The 16,189-nt window shown below is 47.0% G+C and overlaps 1 protein-coding gene across 2 annotated transcripts in view; it reads right to left on the reverse strand.

The window, feature by feature from the left end:
• Nucleotides 1–2,493: 2,493 nt before the first annotated feature.
• runx3 (RUNX family transcription factor 3) overlaps nt 2,494–16,189 on the reverse strand; it is a 48,766-nt gene continuing 35,070 nt past the window's right edge. For both annotated transcript variants that reach the window (XM_085390715.1, XM_085390714.1), the window contains 2 exons: nt 10,554–10,628; nt 2,494–5,573 (listed from right to left, as the gene is read on the reverse strand). In XM_085390715.1, coding sequence (XP_085246841.1) covers nt 5,092–5,573; nt 10,554–10,628 — 557 coding nt within the window. In that variant the 3' untranslated portion in view covers nt 2,494–5,091. The remainder of the gene's footprint in view (nt 5,574–10,553; nt 10,629–16,189) is intronic.

Here is a 16,189-nt window from a genome sequence, read left to right on the forward strand (position 1 = left end):
CCCGCTTTGAGCGGGAACCGACTCCTACAGTACAGCCCCGCAGAGAGGTGCTCCACTGTGGGAACTGGGAGTCGCCCGGTTCCAAAGATCAGTCTCTGTAGACTCGGCATGGATGAGAAACTACCTTCACTGGGATCCTTCTGAACTAGGAGAATTCTCTCTCTCTCTCTTCATCTCTCCCTCCATATCCCACTCTGCATCAGCAAAGCAGTGCTCTGTGTGAGAATGGTTGCATCACAGCTCTCGCGGTTTCTTAGCCCCTGGCCCCTGTGTTCCTCGGTCAATCTGTGGGAACCCTGATTTTGGACGGTAGTTGCTGTTCCCACCACCAGTCTGGTTAGAAAATAGACTGCTGGCCAACGTACCAGGCACCCAAAACAAGCCGGTTCAGGCCCACTGCTTCTCACGGGTTCAGGGCAGAGGTTGTTAGTGGCTCCAGAAGAGGCTGTAATTGGTTTCGCATGCAGGTATCATAGAAGCGACAGCGGATACTGTTATCATGAGAAACTTTCTCTGTTTCGCTTTGTTTGTGTCTTATTTCCAGTTCAGTGTTTTATCATCTTTCTTTTGAATAAAGATGAAAAATCCTGGAGGCCAATAAGCAACAGACAGAATAAACAAAGCAGTCGTTAGTTATTCTTTTCTATCGCCATGGGGCAAGTTATGCGTCTATTTTTTCAACTTTACCCACTTAAAAAGTGGTTTTGTTTGTCCTATACACCAATTCATCATGCCTTTTGACTACAATCACATCCAGACAGGCAGCCTGATCCAGGCAAACGCTTCCCCTCTTTCCGGGAGAGTTACAGTTTTTGGAAGAGGAGCAGCAGCGCTGCAGGAACAGAGAGAAGATGAAAAAGCAGCTCTGCTCGTGTACATCCACGACTAAGGCAGAGCCAGATGAGAGCCTCTCTGCTCCACACATGTGGACAAGAGAGTCGGGTCTCACAGAGTGTGTGAAGACAGCTGTAAAATTCCCCTGAGCCTGGCCTAATTGAAAGCTTATCATTTTCTCTTTGTGCTTCCTGAGTGGTGGGGGATCAGCGAGGGGCGAGGCAGAGCGCTTCTCTGTGATGAGACCTGGAGGAAACGCTGTTGTGAACTCGCACTGTAAAGTGGAGCTCAGACCGTCTTGGTGGAGGGCTGGTGCGAGATCTGTCAGCGGGGGATTGTGTGTGTCTGCGTGGAAATGCTTTGAGTGTGCAGAGTTAATTGAATGCAGTGTGTATCGAGGCTGCATGTGTGCATCCTGAGGCTCTGTTGTTCTGCCAGCCATAGAAGGCCTGACACAGACACACGCATGCAGCAGAAGCCACACAAAGGCGAAGAAAGGTGAGAGCTGAACGAGAAGAAAGGATGAAAGAGGCAAAGAAAGAGAAAATGCAAGCGTCTAAACACAGGAAACAAAAGAGTGAAAAATTAGTGAAAAACAAAGTGAAAGCCTTTCATGGCACATCAACAGGTGGCATTAGTTAAAGAGCGAAGAATTGTGGGTATTTGGTGTCAGGATAACCACATCTGAAATCAGACCACCCCGCAAGGTGGCATCTCAAGTGTTTAATCTTATGGCTCGGCTTCAAATGGGGCAAACAGATGGCATCGGCGCGGTGTAAATTAACAACCGCGCCGTCGGTTAAAAAAGGCCGCCGACATTCCAAACTTCTGTATTGTTTTTAACAAGTGACGACTTGCCGACGTGCGCTAACATGGAGGCTGCCAGGGTGGTGTCGGATTCCTGAGCAGCGTTTTATTTACGCTCAGGGTACCACCGCGCTGACAGCTGAGGCATTTTCAAACCTCTGGGAAGCGAGAGGAATTGCCAGCGAGAGTTTCGCTAATGGGAGAGAGGAGGAGAATTATTAGAGGGTTACTGGGCACAACCCAGCAAATGTAAGGTTATGAGATGAAAACAGTGGCATTCGTGGTATTTTTTCTGTGTGAGCCGAAGAAGTTAGAAGTACAGAAATGTGCTGGCGTGGAATCGGGTCCCATGGATGTTTATGAGGGTTTTCTTTTTCCTTCTTCATTTCTCAGCTGATGTGATGGTGTGTTGGATTCTGGAGATGATTTAAAAATGTACCCCCCCCCCCCCCCCCCCGTGTTTTAACTCTCAACACCTCGCCCTGTTAAACTACAACACCTCACAAGCCTAGGAGTACTGCTACACTGTGCTATTGTTTTTATAATTAAGCAAATAAATTCAAAGAATGTGGCCATAAATCTGCAACTTTAATCTAACCTAGGTGTGATTTATTCATTTCACTCCAAGAGTTCCTTTGAAGGGGCTATAAGGGTTCATTCCTGGACTCTGCTGAAGTAGCTGTAGCCTGTCGGCTCTATTTTTATGTTCTCTTTGAGCCTTTTTTCTGATTGGCTGCTCCCTGTAAACAAAAGGTTTCACAAGTGGGTGGGCGGAGCCGTGAGCATGAAGTGTGGCCATGTTTTACAAATCTTATCCTTCAAAAGAAAACAGCTTTGGAGACAAAAGTGAGACACATTTTTTTTTAATTAAAATGAATAAAAACTACATTATCGCAAACTTTACAAGCACTCAGTATAGAAGCATTATCGATATCATTACATACATGGTGAAATTTTTTTTAAATTAACATACCAGTTTCAGATGTACATGCTTTGAGCATCAAAGAGATGGAGAGAGCAAGATGAAGGAACATTTTGCTGGAAAGGGATTGTTTAAAAAAAAGTAACATTGTGCTCTTTAATTAACACACAATAAAAATACGATTTACTCGCACACTTGGGCTTGTTTGCAGAAGAAAAACAAAAACAATATTTTTTGCCACACATTTTCTCCATCGAAAACATCCAAACAGTATTACAGGCAGTTGTGAAGATCTTTGGTTTTTTGTGTTTGAAGGAACCACACAAATCTCAGTACGTAGGTGGTTTCTCTAGCTGCATGATGTTTGCCTATAATGCAGTAAGGTTTTCAGGCACATCCAGGCCAAAGGGAGATGGGAATGAGACGCTGTCATTTAGAAAAAAACTAGGAATAAGGCAGAGGGCATACAAAACAGCTTGCATACTTTTTTTTCTTTACCTGAGCTGCAAATGCTAGCTTCTTTGGATCACTTCTCACTTTGACATTAAAGCTTACTTATTTATCACATGAGCCGCCAACTTTCAAAGTCATGAATCCTAATCATCTTCATTCTTGTGAAAGAGTTTCCTGGTAAATACTGGATACCTGATACTTCTTGTAGATATCTTTAGCACACCTCGTGCCAAGGCGATGTGTGCAGGCAGAGCTGGCGGAGCTACGACCCCCTGGCACTGACAGTAAATTAGACTGGGAGCCATAAAAGGTTTCAAAGCACTCACTGATTATTTAGAACAAAAGGACCGGTGCACAACAACAGAGGGGTTTTTTTCAACTGCCTCTGGTTTTGTAAGAAGATACCCCTTTTGACCCCACCTGTCTTCCTCCATCCCTTCATCCTCTCCTCCTAATTTATGGAAACACGGGATCACATGTGTAGCTAAAGGGGAAAGGCCCTCCCAGGACAGGGGGAATGCGCACACACACCTGTGGTGCAGGAATGTGTTTGTGTGTCTGATCACGAAATTATTTGGCGACTTAAGTTGATGTCTATATATCTATCCATGTTTAGTTCGGCACGCTTCTGGATATTTGTAAATGTATAAACCCAAAAATAAAGAGAGAAATGAAAGTTCAAACATAGTGCAAAAAATTCAGCAAATGGCTTTTTTGGTTTTTTTAAGCGCAGAAAGGCAATTTTGGAACTTTTTTTAAAAGCTTACAGCTCTAGAAGATGCTGTTGGGCACTGTTCACTCAGGAATAAAAGTTTTAGTGCATCAAAGCTACATTGGAAGGCAAAAAATTACATTAAAGGTTTTGGGTTTTTTTATAATTTAGTAGCAATATATTACACAAATTCCAAATTTATACTTAACAACAAAACATGGTATATATACTGTATATATATTTATATATATAAAAAAAAAGGAAAGGCAGAGAGAAATGCTTAAGGATTTGGGGTATATGCATACATTTCCTCAAATTTTGGCTCAAATAAATATGAAAGGTAAACTGTCTCATCCAGTTTAAAAATACCAGACTAGGACTTTTTTTTCTTTAGAAAAGGGCTTGAATAAGAACATCAAAGGAAAAGTAAAGAGTAGAGACAACAGGACTCCAACAGAAAAACAAAAAAACCAAGAAACCCTCCTCTGCTTTAGTCTTTATACATTCCTTGAAATATCAGCCACTGTCCTGTTGAAGCGTGATTGACTGATGACGCGGCAGAGGAGGAGTCATATCTAAAAACGTGACATGTAAAATGCTTTTGTTTCTCAATAATGCAGCAGTTGTGTCGAAACGTCCACTGCGCAGTGTGGCTCCAAACACTAATGTGTCCATTTGGATAATAAATTAGGCAATAAGGTACTGCATAACCACCGTGAGCGCACGAAACAGCCTTGGGTGCAACTGACAATGTTTTCACAACTGACTCAATAATTTTTTACAATGTTGAAATTTGACAGAAATTAAAGCTTTAAAAAGGAAGGATTGCTACAGCAGTGCAGCCATGCCTCGCAGGAGTCCAGCCCGACTTCTCTCCTCCACCCGCCGAGTGAGCTGGATCGGTCTGTTTGAGGGATTTCTGCTGCGGTTTTCCAGTTCGTCAGCTGTGCTGATTGATCACACCTCCGCCGCCTTTTGTTCATTTGTCTTTGATGAGTACCTGTTTGCACAAGACAAATGAGGCCGGCACATTACTGCGGCTTCACTCGTTTTACTCTCTCTTCTGTTTACAGTCTCTGCCAAGTAACGCGTCAGCTCGTATGGCTTTTCCGGTTCTTTGACGGTACCTCCGTACAGTGCAGGAGTTCAAGAATTTACAAAACAAATAGAAGTCTTGGGGGATTTGGTAAAAGCAGAAGGTCTATAAAGCGAGTGCCGGAGAAATAAAAGACAAACATGCAGCATTTCTCTTTTTTTGTTTTTTTTTCTTCTTCTTTTCTTTCAGTGTTCAGCTTCTTTTTTCTTTGTTCATCATCCTCTTTACTTTGTTTTCTCCTTCTCTTCTTGTCTAGCTGTCTGTCAGTCAGTAAGGCCTCCAGACAGATTCATCCAAGCGACCCGAAGCGCTCATGGCTGTGGGGGAGTTGCTGTGGCTGCCGTCGGCTTCCACGCCCTCGCTCTGGGTGTTTAGGCCCGGGTTCATCAGGCTGTTGGTCCCGCCAGTGCCTGTAGCCCCCGAGCAGGACAGTAGGCGGGTGGGAGAGCGCTCGCCCCCGGTATTCCCTGGAGCCACCATGGAGAACTGGTAGGATCCAGAGCCTGTGCCATAATACAGGTAAGAGTTGGACTGGAAGTTTTGGGATTGGTTGTTTGAGTAGGGTGGTGGTAGGTAGGTGTGGTATCTAGTAGAGGCTGACATGCTAAGGCCACTAATGCCGGTGCTGGAGGTGTTGGTGGAGTAGGGGAAGGCCCCGGGGTAGTGCATGCGGGGATCTGAGAAGCGAGGGTCGGTCAGCGGTGACAGAGACGGGAAGGTGGTCCTCTGCGGGAAGAGCTCTGTAGTCGCTGTTATAAAAACAGAGAAACAAAAGGTTGGAAAGAGCCAGAAAACATTCAAACTGCTCTTGCAATTATGAAACCAGCGACTCAGAGATCTCTCTTTTCTATTATTCGCAAGAAAAAAAAGACCCACATTTCCAGAGCAGCAAATCTCCCCAGACCCCCAATTCTGAGCTCAAGTTTCTTGCGATATACCGGTCCATGGAAATGTTTGCTCAAAGTAATGAACTGAGACATTTCTTTGCTTAATAACAGTCATCAAGCACTGACAGCACATCATCCCACAGCCCCGTGCACAAGACTGAAGTTATGAAAAGGCCCCCTTGCCACAGCCCTCCCACCACTGCTTCAAAAGACGCAACGCACAGTTTTCTATCTTTTTCAGAGCAATGAAAAGAGGCATTGTCTGTAGTGAGGGGTGCTTTGTATAAACACAGACAGCTCGCTGCACTGTTGTGCGGCTTGTCATAAATCCTATTTAGGTGGCAGAGGCAGACGGTCGCACTCGGAGACGGTCAGAGAGAAAGAGAAGGGGAGGGGACGCAGGAAGAGAAATTGTGTTTCTGTGTATATCTAAATTAATGTGTATCACAGTGAATGACCTGTCAGAGTCGCTGCCAAGTGTAATCTCACAGGTAACGAAGCACAGTGGAACCAGGCTGCTATGTCTGCCATTTCACTGCACACCTTCTCATTTATTCAGCTGGCAAAAGGGAAATAGAAATATTGCTGAAGGGTTCGGCTTGGCGGTTTGCTGCTCTGAGATTTGATGCCACTACTGTCACCAAGGAACTCAAACACCATATTTCCCTCCTCGCTCAGCTAAGGAGTGCTATTGGCTGATCTTACACCACCCGAGCTTGGGAAACGAACCCATTCACAGATTTATGAAAGCTGCCGACTGACACCTCCGATAGTATTTGTGTTTCAGTCCAAGTACAGCACCAGTTATTTTCCAAGTTTCTGCTTAATGTACTTACGATACCTTTGATTTATTTTCACTTTGTTTTAATTGCATGTAAGCTAAATGCTAACACTGGGAAAATTACCTGCTACTGTTGTGGTTTTACTGGCTTCAGACACACTTTTAAATTCCCAGGTAAAGGTGTGAAATATTAAGTGTTGCTTGGCAAGTTGACCGCGCCGAGTCTTTGTGTTCATGATACTCCGATATTTTCCAAAGCAATAAGGTGGCCTTCAGCCAGAACAAACGCCCTTGGCCTGGTTGTATGCCATAAAGACTAGTGAGTGTTCCTCACACCTGATGTCAGCCTACAGTATGCGCTCAGCCCACGCCTGTGTACGCCCGTGGTTATTTGTTTGTCTGCATGTGGCTTCCATGGGTCCAGTGTGCCCACATGACTTCAAGTGTAAAATGTGGATTTGGATGGCAGAGAAAAGAAAGCTTGTATTTGTCAAATAGCAAGCGCTTGCACGCCACAGCCCCGAGGGGGGAGAATGCCAAACTTGCGTGCCACGGTCTTGTTGAAATGTCTTTTCCCTGTGTCTGGAGAAGAGGGTCCATTTTCAGCTGCAAAAAAATCAGTTCCTTTGCAATTTCCATGGCCCCAGCTTTACTCTTTGTTTTTTTTTCAGCAACACATTGCTGCTGTTGAATTTCCTTTTTTTTGGGAGGGGATGAGGGAGTTAGTAGTGGTGGTGGTGGTAGGGGGGGCTGTTTCTTTTTCCAGAGTCTACCAGGCACAGGAGTCGAGCTCCGTATCTGATTTCACGCGAGGAAAATCCAAGCCCTCAGCTGCTGTTGATTCGGGTGAAGTGGAGTCAGCCTACTAATTCCTACCGGACTCTCAAAAAGCTTTTGCTCCCCCTCTCTCTCTCTCTGTCTGTCCCTTCATCTGTCCCACTCTGTGCTAAATTTAGGCTTCGGGGTGAAACCGGGGAGGCGTTCTGTGGCTTGGGGACACGACAGCTCTTGCTGCTGCCGCCCACGCCGCCCACGCCGCCCACGATCTCCGCTTAATTGAAGTCGGTGGAAATGTGTGGGCCAAACTGCGGTGGGGATCGACTCCTGTGTTCCGTCAGGGGAAACTGGACTGGACGCTTATCACAACACCTTAATGGGCTTATGCAGTCTCAGGTTTTTGGCTGGGAGCCCTGAGGAGTCTGGTACAGTACAGTAGCTCCCTCTGGAGGAGAGGGCTAAACAAAGTGTCCTGTAATTGAGAAGCAAAGTTTGCAGTCTGCTTTTTCTCCCTCTTGACTGCGTTGCATACCTTCCTGCATCCCCACCCTCCCCCACCCAACATAAGTGCAGGGTTTGCTGCTGCGGCTGTGGTAACGGTGGTGTATCTTTGGCAGAGAGGGTCTTCCTAACTGAGCCGAGTACTCGCTGCCTGTAACCTCTACGGCACAAAACCACACATGATCTCCATTAGGCTCATCTGAAACGTGTTGACTAAATTGCAGAGACAGGATAAAGGATGGACCCCAGAGGCCTAGCTAGCACAGTGTGTGATGTTCTGAGTGTATGAAGCGGGTAGCTGGGAATCGGGGCTTTTTTAGGGGCAGGGATAGCTCAGTAGGTAAAGTGGTCGCCCCATGATCGGAAGGTCGGCGGTTCGAATCCACTTAACGGCTACCCTGAGGTACCCCTGAGCAAGGTACCGTCCCTACACACTGCTCCCCGGGCGCCTGCTTAGTGGGCTGCCCACTGCTTCACTGAGTGAATGGGTCAAATGCAGAGAAAAACAAGTAATTTCCCCATGGGGATCAATAAAGTATCCATTATTATTATTATTATTATAGAGAACACGGTGTTCCAGCATGAGCTCTGAAGTGCAGCGCCATGCTCTTTTTGAATTCTGCAGTGCCAAGGGTGGAGCCCTCCTCCTTTCTGCTTAGGTCAAGAAGTCCTCTAGTCCACACTCAAGCGTGTAACCCAGATATGACAGGAGGTTTGTCTCGTTTGCATACGGGAGAAACTGATTTTGGTTGTTAACACAAGGGCAGGTTTGAGGCGGTCACGTCTCTGTGTGTAATTGTGCACGGGCTTATGTGTGTGTGTGTATGCACGTGTGCCTGAATGTGGTGGCTGACAATGGGGGGGATGCAAATCCAGGCATTCACCTGTGAAATGTTTACTCAGGCTTGATGCAAACTGTGACGGCCAGCACCCAGGGAAGGGTGTCTCAGGCAAATAAGTGAAAGGAGGAAAAAGAGAGAAGCCCGGGCTGGTGCGGCTACGTGGAAAGAGCCACTGTGCTGTGTAATAAGAATGTTTTCTAATCTTTTTCTCTGATATAATCCCTGAAAAGGCCCAGCTGCTCTGCATTGTGGACTCCCGAGAAGGGATTTAAGTCCTTTCACAAGCAGAAAGCGTCCGGTTGATTTATTGACTGGTTTGAACAGTGGATGCCATTAGTTTGAGAAGGCGCTGTTGATAATTGGCCGACGAGTACAGGGTAACGTAACGTCACGGCAGGGCCGGTGCTGCAGAATAGGAGACCCAAATGAACACAAATGATCTCCAGGTGTTTATTTAAGCGCCGAGGCTGTGGAGCCGGAGCATCATGTCGGATGCAAATACCGATCACCTCTGTACTGTGGCAACACGGTCGGCAGCCCCAAAGCCTCATCCACGTTAGCACTTTATCATGTGAGTGCGGAGGATTTTGCATGTTCTCAACTTGTGACATGCAACACAAGCAAGGGAAAAAGAAGTTTGTGATTATAAAAACCCTGAGATTTCCCTAATGCGTCGACACACGAGGTGACGCGATTAAAATATTTTTTTGTTAAGTAAATCTTTTTCTGCGAGAGATACGATACTCACTTGTAAAGTGACTGGTGTGATGTATTTGTTAACCAGTCATTGGGATTGTAGCTACATGAGAATCGCTGTTGTTAAATTTTTTTTCTCACTGCTGCTTCCAGTCTCTCACACAGCCCCGAGTGCCTTTGCACAGACGCCAACAAACACGTATAATTCTGCTGTGTCAGTGCTTAGACACATTTCTTTAGACATTGCGTTGTATCTGATAAAATGCAGAAAAGAGAGCAAGAGCGCAGTGCTAAATCTAAAAGTCATTTTGTGTCTGAATGCGGGACTTCGTCACAGCGTGAGCGTATGAGTCAGCACGTCCGGTGTGGAGTGGTGGGTTGTGCGTAGGAGAATGCAAGACTGAGAGGGCTTTTAATCAAAATCGCCAAGATACAAATGAAACAAAGGAGAAGGGGGAAAGGCAGCGGAAGACAATGAAGAAAAAAAAAGCGAGAAGGATGGTGGCATTACGGGAACGCCGTGTGATGTAGTTGGGCCCTACAGGCAAAATGAAACAGACTCTAATATCATTGGCGCACCCTTTCCAGCTTGTTTCTTTCAGTTTGGAAAAACTACGTTTACTAATTAAAACAAAGCAGTGCGAGATGTTTTTAAAGACTTATATTCAAAGCGATCTTCATTGTGTTTTGCACGCTTGCTCACACAAGTCCTTACTAGTGACTTCACCCTTCAGGCTGCTTTTTCGCAACTAGCGAACACCCTCGGTTTCAAATTGAAACACACACACAAAGACACAGTCATGCATAAACAACATCCTAAAATAAATACAGAGTCTCATGCTTAGTTAAATTAGTTCTTTTATCAAGTATGAAGTGTAATAGTGAGACTTCTTGCAAGAACCAACCATGACCTACTAAACACATCAAAACGTCTCTCCCCTTACCAACCAGTCTGCAGTCTGAGACACTCAGACAGGTTTCTGATTTGATTTTGACTTAAATATGTTTAATTTAATTTGCTTATATTTTATCTATAACTGTTGATTGCCTTTTAGTATTTCAGAGACTGCACGAACTGTTCTCGTACAATTTTCTGTATGACGGCATTTTATTGCATATAATGTGTTTTTAGAAACCTCCTTGTCAAGCTGGTTTTTGATGAGCGCTATAAAAATAACCTTGAAAGCCAAGAGACAAAAAGAGTGTGTGGGGTAAAAAAAAAAGCAGTGCATTGCAGTGTCTCACCTGGCCATGGTCTCAGGTCCTCCTCCACCTTGCAGGTCTTCAGGGTGGGGGTGTCCATCTGCTCCTGCCACAGGGCTGCAAGAACACACACAAATACAAGCAATATGTGAGGATGTGGGCTTTATAAACAATCCAGTAGAGCAATTCTGGGAATTAATACGAGTTGTGTGCGTGTACAGGGTGAGGAGGTCACTGCCTGCGCCTTAGCAATCTAAAACACAATCCAAAAACGCCTTCTCGACAGACTGGGCAGAACCGTCTTGACATCTGGACATTTGGAGATGTTTTCCTGTCACAGGTCGGTCTCTGCTGACTGAGCAGTGAAGGCTGGGAAGAGGAGGGGTGGTTTTCTCACCACAGTGAGACCAAGCTTGGAAAAACATGCTCGATGGGTGCATATGAGATATTTTTGGGACTTTCAGGCGAGACACCGGAGAGACCTGTGAAGCTTATCCAGCCAAGCTGTCAGGAAGCCGAGGAGGGTCCAGGAGCTACTGGCCCAACGCGTGGGACCCTGCTTCACACTGGACGGTCACACCGCAGCACAAACAGCTGGCTGTTTGCTCTCGGTCTGAGACGGCGCAGTTGTTACACGACAACGTGCACGAAGCTGCGTGGAGCGCCTCGGCACATGTGCTGCGTGACAGCCCAGTCTGCGCGCCTCCGGATAGTGCTACGTCCCGTTTAAAACTTTTTCATCAAATGTGCGTAAATATTTTCAACATGCAGGCAGAAAAACGTGTATTACATTTTTCTCGTGTCGTCTCCCTTTAACGACAGCATCAATCAGCCGTCTAACCTCAGCGTGACTCTGCACACCCTCCCTCTCCCAGCCTCCTGTAGCGGCAATTAGGATGGAGAGGGGATGCCAGAGGCAGAGAGGAGGGCGGTGCTGGGTTGTTCACCTATAGCCACACTGGGCTTAACTAGTGTACGATCTCTGCTTCCCCTGGAGCTCCTCCACTTCCTTTGCAAAGACCCAAATCAGCACTCAGTCACTGAGAGGTCCTGCACTATGCCTCACAATGGCAAATTCTTAAACATAAATGGCCTTATTCAGAAAGGCTTGCAAGCAGCTGGTGCGATTCGCTCAAGAAAATAAACATTTCCTTCAAATATTTTGATTGGCCAGCAGACAACGTCAATACCAGAGGCACAGATTACCCCTGTTAATAAGACGGCCGGCCGCCCCTCAGCCCTGGGCGGAGCCGAGGAGTGAGGAAGGCGGTGGCTGAGCAGGGAAGAAGTGGCGACCGCGTCACTAATGAGAAGCTTTTGGGGTGGTGCCAGTGTAGTTTTGGAGAGGACTCGCATATAAACACACACATGTGCTGCTTTTTGAAGTGCATGTGTACATGAAAGGAGGAGGCTGAGAAGATGTTAGAGCCAAAATGGCGTCCATCCTCGTGACTCCGGATCTAGCGACGCCTCTGAGACATGTAACGCGCCTGCTGTAATGAAGCGTGTCATTGAGACACAGTGAATGCTGGTCCTTGTGCTGGCTTCCTGTTTCGCTCAGGCCTTAGGCGTCGCAGCAGGGAGAGAATGTGAGAGAGCGAGCAAGACAGAAAGAAAGACGCCAGCGAGGGAAGGGGAGAGAAAGAGAGCGTGTTAGAGAGGGGAGGAACACGGCCTTGGCTCAGCTATGTGGGACATTTGATATGTCTTTTGAGCCCTCACTTATAACGTGAGCAAAAACAAACACATGGGCTGAAAAATCCTATGTTCTCTTTCAGGGCTCGTTGTCCGCCCGCCCTTCCCCTCTCCCCAGACTCAATAGAGACTGTTCATGGCACACATGTAGTTTCTGTAATTGCTGAAATGTAAAACTGGGCCCGGCTCTGATGTGAAATTATAACTTACACAAACAGTTGAGTCTGGTAAAAAACATCTCGCTCTCACTTCTCCTTTTCTTTGTTTTTTTTTTTTTGTGTTTTTTTCCCCACCAGGGCTTCAAAAGAGCTTTTTTTTTTCTCAGTTGAAGAAAAGAAACATTTTCAGTTTGAATTATTCATCTCAGGGTCACAAAAAGAGACTAACCACAAGTGAAGCTTTCAGGCACCATAACAAATAAACTCTGTGGTGGCCATTGACATATTATGTAAATAGTGGAGTGCAGAAGTAAAACAGAGTGTCTAAAGGACTGTTCCAGTTCCTGCTCGTTTTAGTTGCATTTACCTCAGAGGGCCAGCTTCCTGCTCGGGTTTGGCACAAGTCTGCATGGAACCCAACGAGCGCGGTGGCTATACTCTAAAGCCTACACCACAGCTACCTGACGGCGCTAATTTCCTGTCTCGCTCTTGCTTCTAATTGGCTGATCGTGTCGTTCGGGATGTGTGAATTAGCTCGAGCCTCTCAGTTTGCGGCAGTAGCAGAGCGCTGCCTCGAATCTGGGGGGCCGGCCGGCTTGTTTATGTGGAGTAAACAGTGTGGTCACTGTGGACGAGGCAGGAGGGGCTGAATCAGGCCGGTCCTCCATCAAATGGGACTTTTTCGAGTCAATTCCAACTCAGAGGCCACAGCCTGAACGCACTGAGCGAGCGCGCCAGAGCCGAGCTGCAGCAGATGTGCGCCAGTTGTGCAGCGTGACGCCAGCGGTACCAACATTTGTAGAAGAGTCATTAACGGGCAAGAGCTTTCCGGGTAAAAGCTGAATACGGCAAAAAAAAAAAAAAAAATGTAGTGAGTAATATAGTAGATCTGAAAGATTACGCCGAGTTTTTCAGCAACATCACCACATGACTCAGACACACACACGCACACACCTTTGGGCCGTCATCAAAGCCCTGAGCACTTGACTTCAGAGAGGAACACACAGGTGTTGGAACAAATAACATGTTAAGTGATACCACCTCAAAAGTGCCAGGACTTTCTTTTTGGATGATTAAATTGGTGCTCCATTTCTTTTCTCCCCCTCCTGCCTCTCTAACTGTTAAAACACATTTAAAGTTAAAAGAACGTCTTTCTTCTCGGCTGTCTGTTAGAGGCTCTGCCAAGGGCTTGTTGAGTTTTGTCCGCTTTTAAAACGGATTAGGGTAAAACTGGAATCTGTTTTCCACTTTTAACTTTGATATAAATCAAATTTTCAATCAGCTGCTTGCTTCCCTTAAGACTGTAAATGCTGTCGAATACATTGTGTATCAGAGGAAGGGAAGAAAAAAAACTGCCACCCACAGATACACATAGTATACACATGTAGCTCACTTGAGGTTTTGAAAACCAGAATAACAATTTAGTACTTGATTGTCTGAGTGTCAGATTTGCTTGACTGCACGAGTTGAACCATGCATTTTTCAACCACACGCACGCACGCACGCACGCACACACACACACACACACACACACACACACACACACACACACACACACACACACGCACACACAGTCCCTCCACCCTAGCTGAGAATCATTCCACATGTCTAGCAGGCTTACCTGTGGACACAGAAGAACAAAAACAAGCAGCGAGTGTAGCGTCTGCCAGCGCGCAGGAATCCTGTCACTGCATGCACTGTAATGAGCTCTTAATTACCCTGTCTGTCTGGGACACTAGCGGAGAACTTGCAACACTAGAATGAAACTACGTGTGTGCGTGTGCGTGTTTTATTTTCAGTGTGCTTATGGTGCAATCATCTTTGTCTCGGTGTGATTTAAGAATCCAGCGGTAGCTGATGTCTGCAGACGTGTCCTGTTGACGAGCAGACTGAGACAGAATTTCACGGCTCAGACAACAATATGAAGCAAGTAGGCTTTAGGAGGAGGAGGAGGGTGACACTGCTTTCCTTTTTGTAGCCATCTTCAGAGGGGACGGGGTTGGAGGGGGGGGGAGGTTCCAGCCTCGGATAATGGAAAACATCTTTTGTAACAGCAAGAAGGGAATCCATTTAATTATAACATGTTGATGGGCGATCTATCACCCGGCAATTCTCAAACAAACAGGCTTCGGGACTTAAAGTATCTGCAAAGTACAACAGCATCTGGCAGGGATTGTCAAAAGCAGAGACGTGTGTGTTGTTGATATGTAAACACCTCCCTGTGTCTCTGGATGGGATTTATTACAACAAGTCTATTTTTGTTTGAGCTTTGCTCGTAATGCTGTCGTGCTGTTGTCTGTGCGCGATTCCTGCGCATACGGGACCACTCTGCGGGACCCGTGCCACAACATACATCCACGGGCTGCCGCTCAGCCAGCGGATAGATGAGGTGGGAGGGAGAAAGGCTCTCTCCTCTGTTATTTAATTATTTTACCACTCTTGCCCTGCGGTGTGCCGTCACGATGGTAATACCACAGATTAAGGTGTGTGGTTTTTACAGCCCTTCCCCTCGTCTGTCTCACTCACATGCGCTTCTTATAGACAGCCTCGAGTCACCGGCAGCTGTAACTTGAAGCTCAAGGCCTTTAACTTATCTTGACACTTCCAAGAGATGTTAGCGTGTTGTGTCTGCTCTCCGACTACATGTGTGTGTTGCAACATTGCAGGCCTTTGAAGCCAGGCAAGTCTAATTCCTGCCCTAATCCTGCGTGAGGCAGACGAGAGCCGAGCGCTTCGTCTGCTGTCTGGACCGTGTCTGTACACCTCCCCGCCGATTGGCGTGCATCCCCGCCGGCCCGCCCATGCGCTCCCCCCGCCCACTTTTCAAGTCAGAAACCTAAAGTGTGAGCTTTGCTGCAGGGGTCTTTTTATTGGCAGGCAGCCTGCGGTGCGCACGGCAAACCCTGAGCCGTCAAAAAATGATCATCACAGTGACTGTATTGTGTCGAAGAGCCGCACCGTTTAGTTTCAGCATAACCTGTCGCTGGTGTTTCTAAAATGGCTGACGTGTTTTCATCTGGGTACACGCCGTACAGGGGAACAAAAGCGATATCAACAGTAAGTAAGGACAGGGGAGAGAAGGGTGAAAGACCCCGTGTTCTCTGCAGTCAGCTGTAAGATAGCCCCATACTGGTGAGTCAGCGCTGGCTAAGCTAAGCACAAGGCCAAACAGTGTGCACACTGATAGTGTTCCACCCACACACGGCTCAGAGGTCCCAAACAAGCCCTCCTGTACACAGCAGCATGCTGATACAAAGGTAATGAGATTCATTAGCCAGCATGAGAACCAGAGAGTGGGCCGAAGTTTGCGTTCAGGCATGTGTGCTTCCTGTTAAAGAGGCTCCAACAGAGAGGGAAGAGTCATCCTCACCCACGCAGCTGTCCACAGCTGACACACAGCCTCCTCCCCTCCAGTCGCACCACCTCTGTCTGACTCTCAGCTCTCCCCCCAGCTTCCCCCGCACCCCTACACATTCGGACAGTCTCAGACTGACGTGATTGCCAAGGTAGCGGAAGGCTGCTACATTCCTGAGGCTGTAGTTGCACGGTGTGCGGAGGCCAGCTTCGGCAACTTGGCCAAGCTCGGCTGGCAGCGGCGGCCGTGCCACCTGGCTGCAGATTCTACCCCGCGCACTGTGGGGCCCAGACCCACCAGCGCAGGGCATCCGGGGACAAAGCTGACATGAGCTTCCCCTCGAACGGCCAACACATAACAGCTCTCAGATTAGTGGAACAGACCTCAGGAAAGTTTGCGGAGAACATGAAAGTCTCTTGGCTTAGCTCAGGGTGAGGTGAACAGCGTGTGCTGTGCTGACATATGAACAG

This window comes from Rhamphochromis longiceps, linkage group LG19, assembly GCF_057381845.1.
Source record: "Rhamphochromis longiceps isolate RC_006_pf linkage group LG19, R_longiceps_female_GT1.1, whole genome shotgun sequence".
Lineage (NCBI taxonomy): Eukaryota > Metazoa > Chordata > Actinopteri > Cichliformes > Cichlidae > Rhamphochromis > Rhamphochromis longiceps.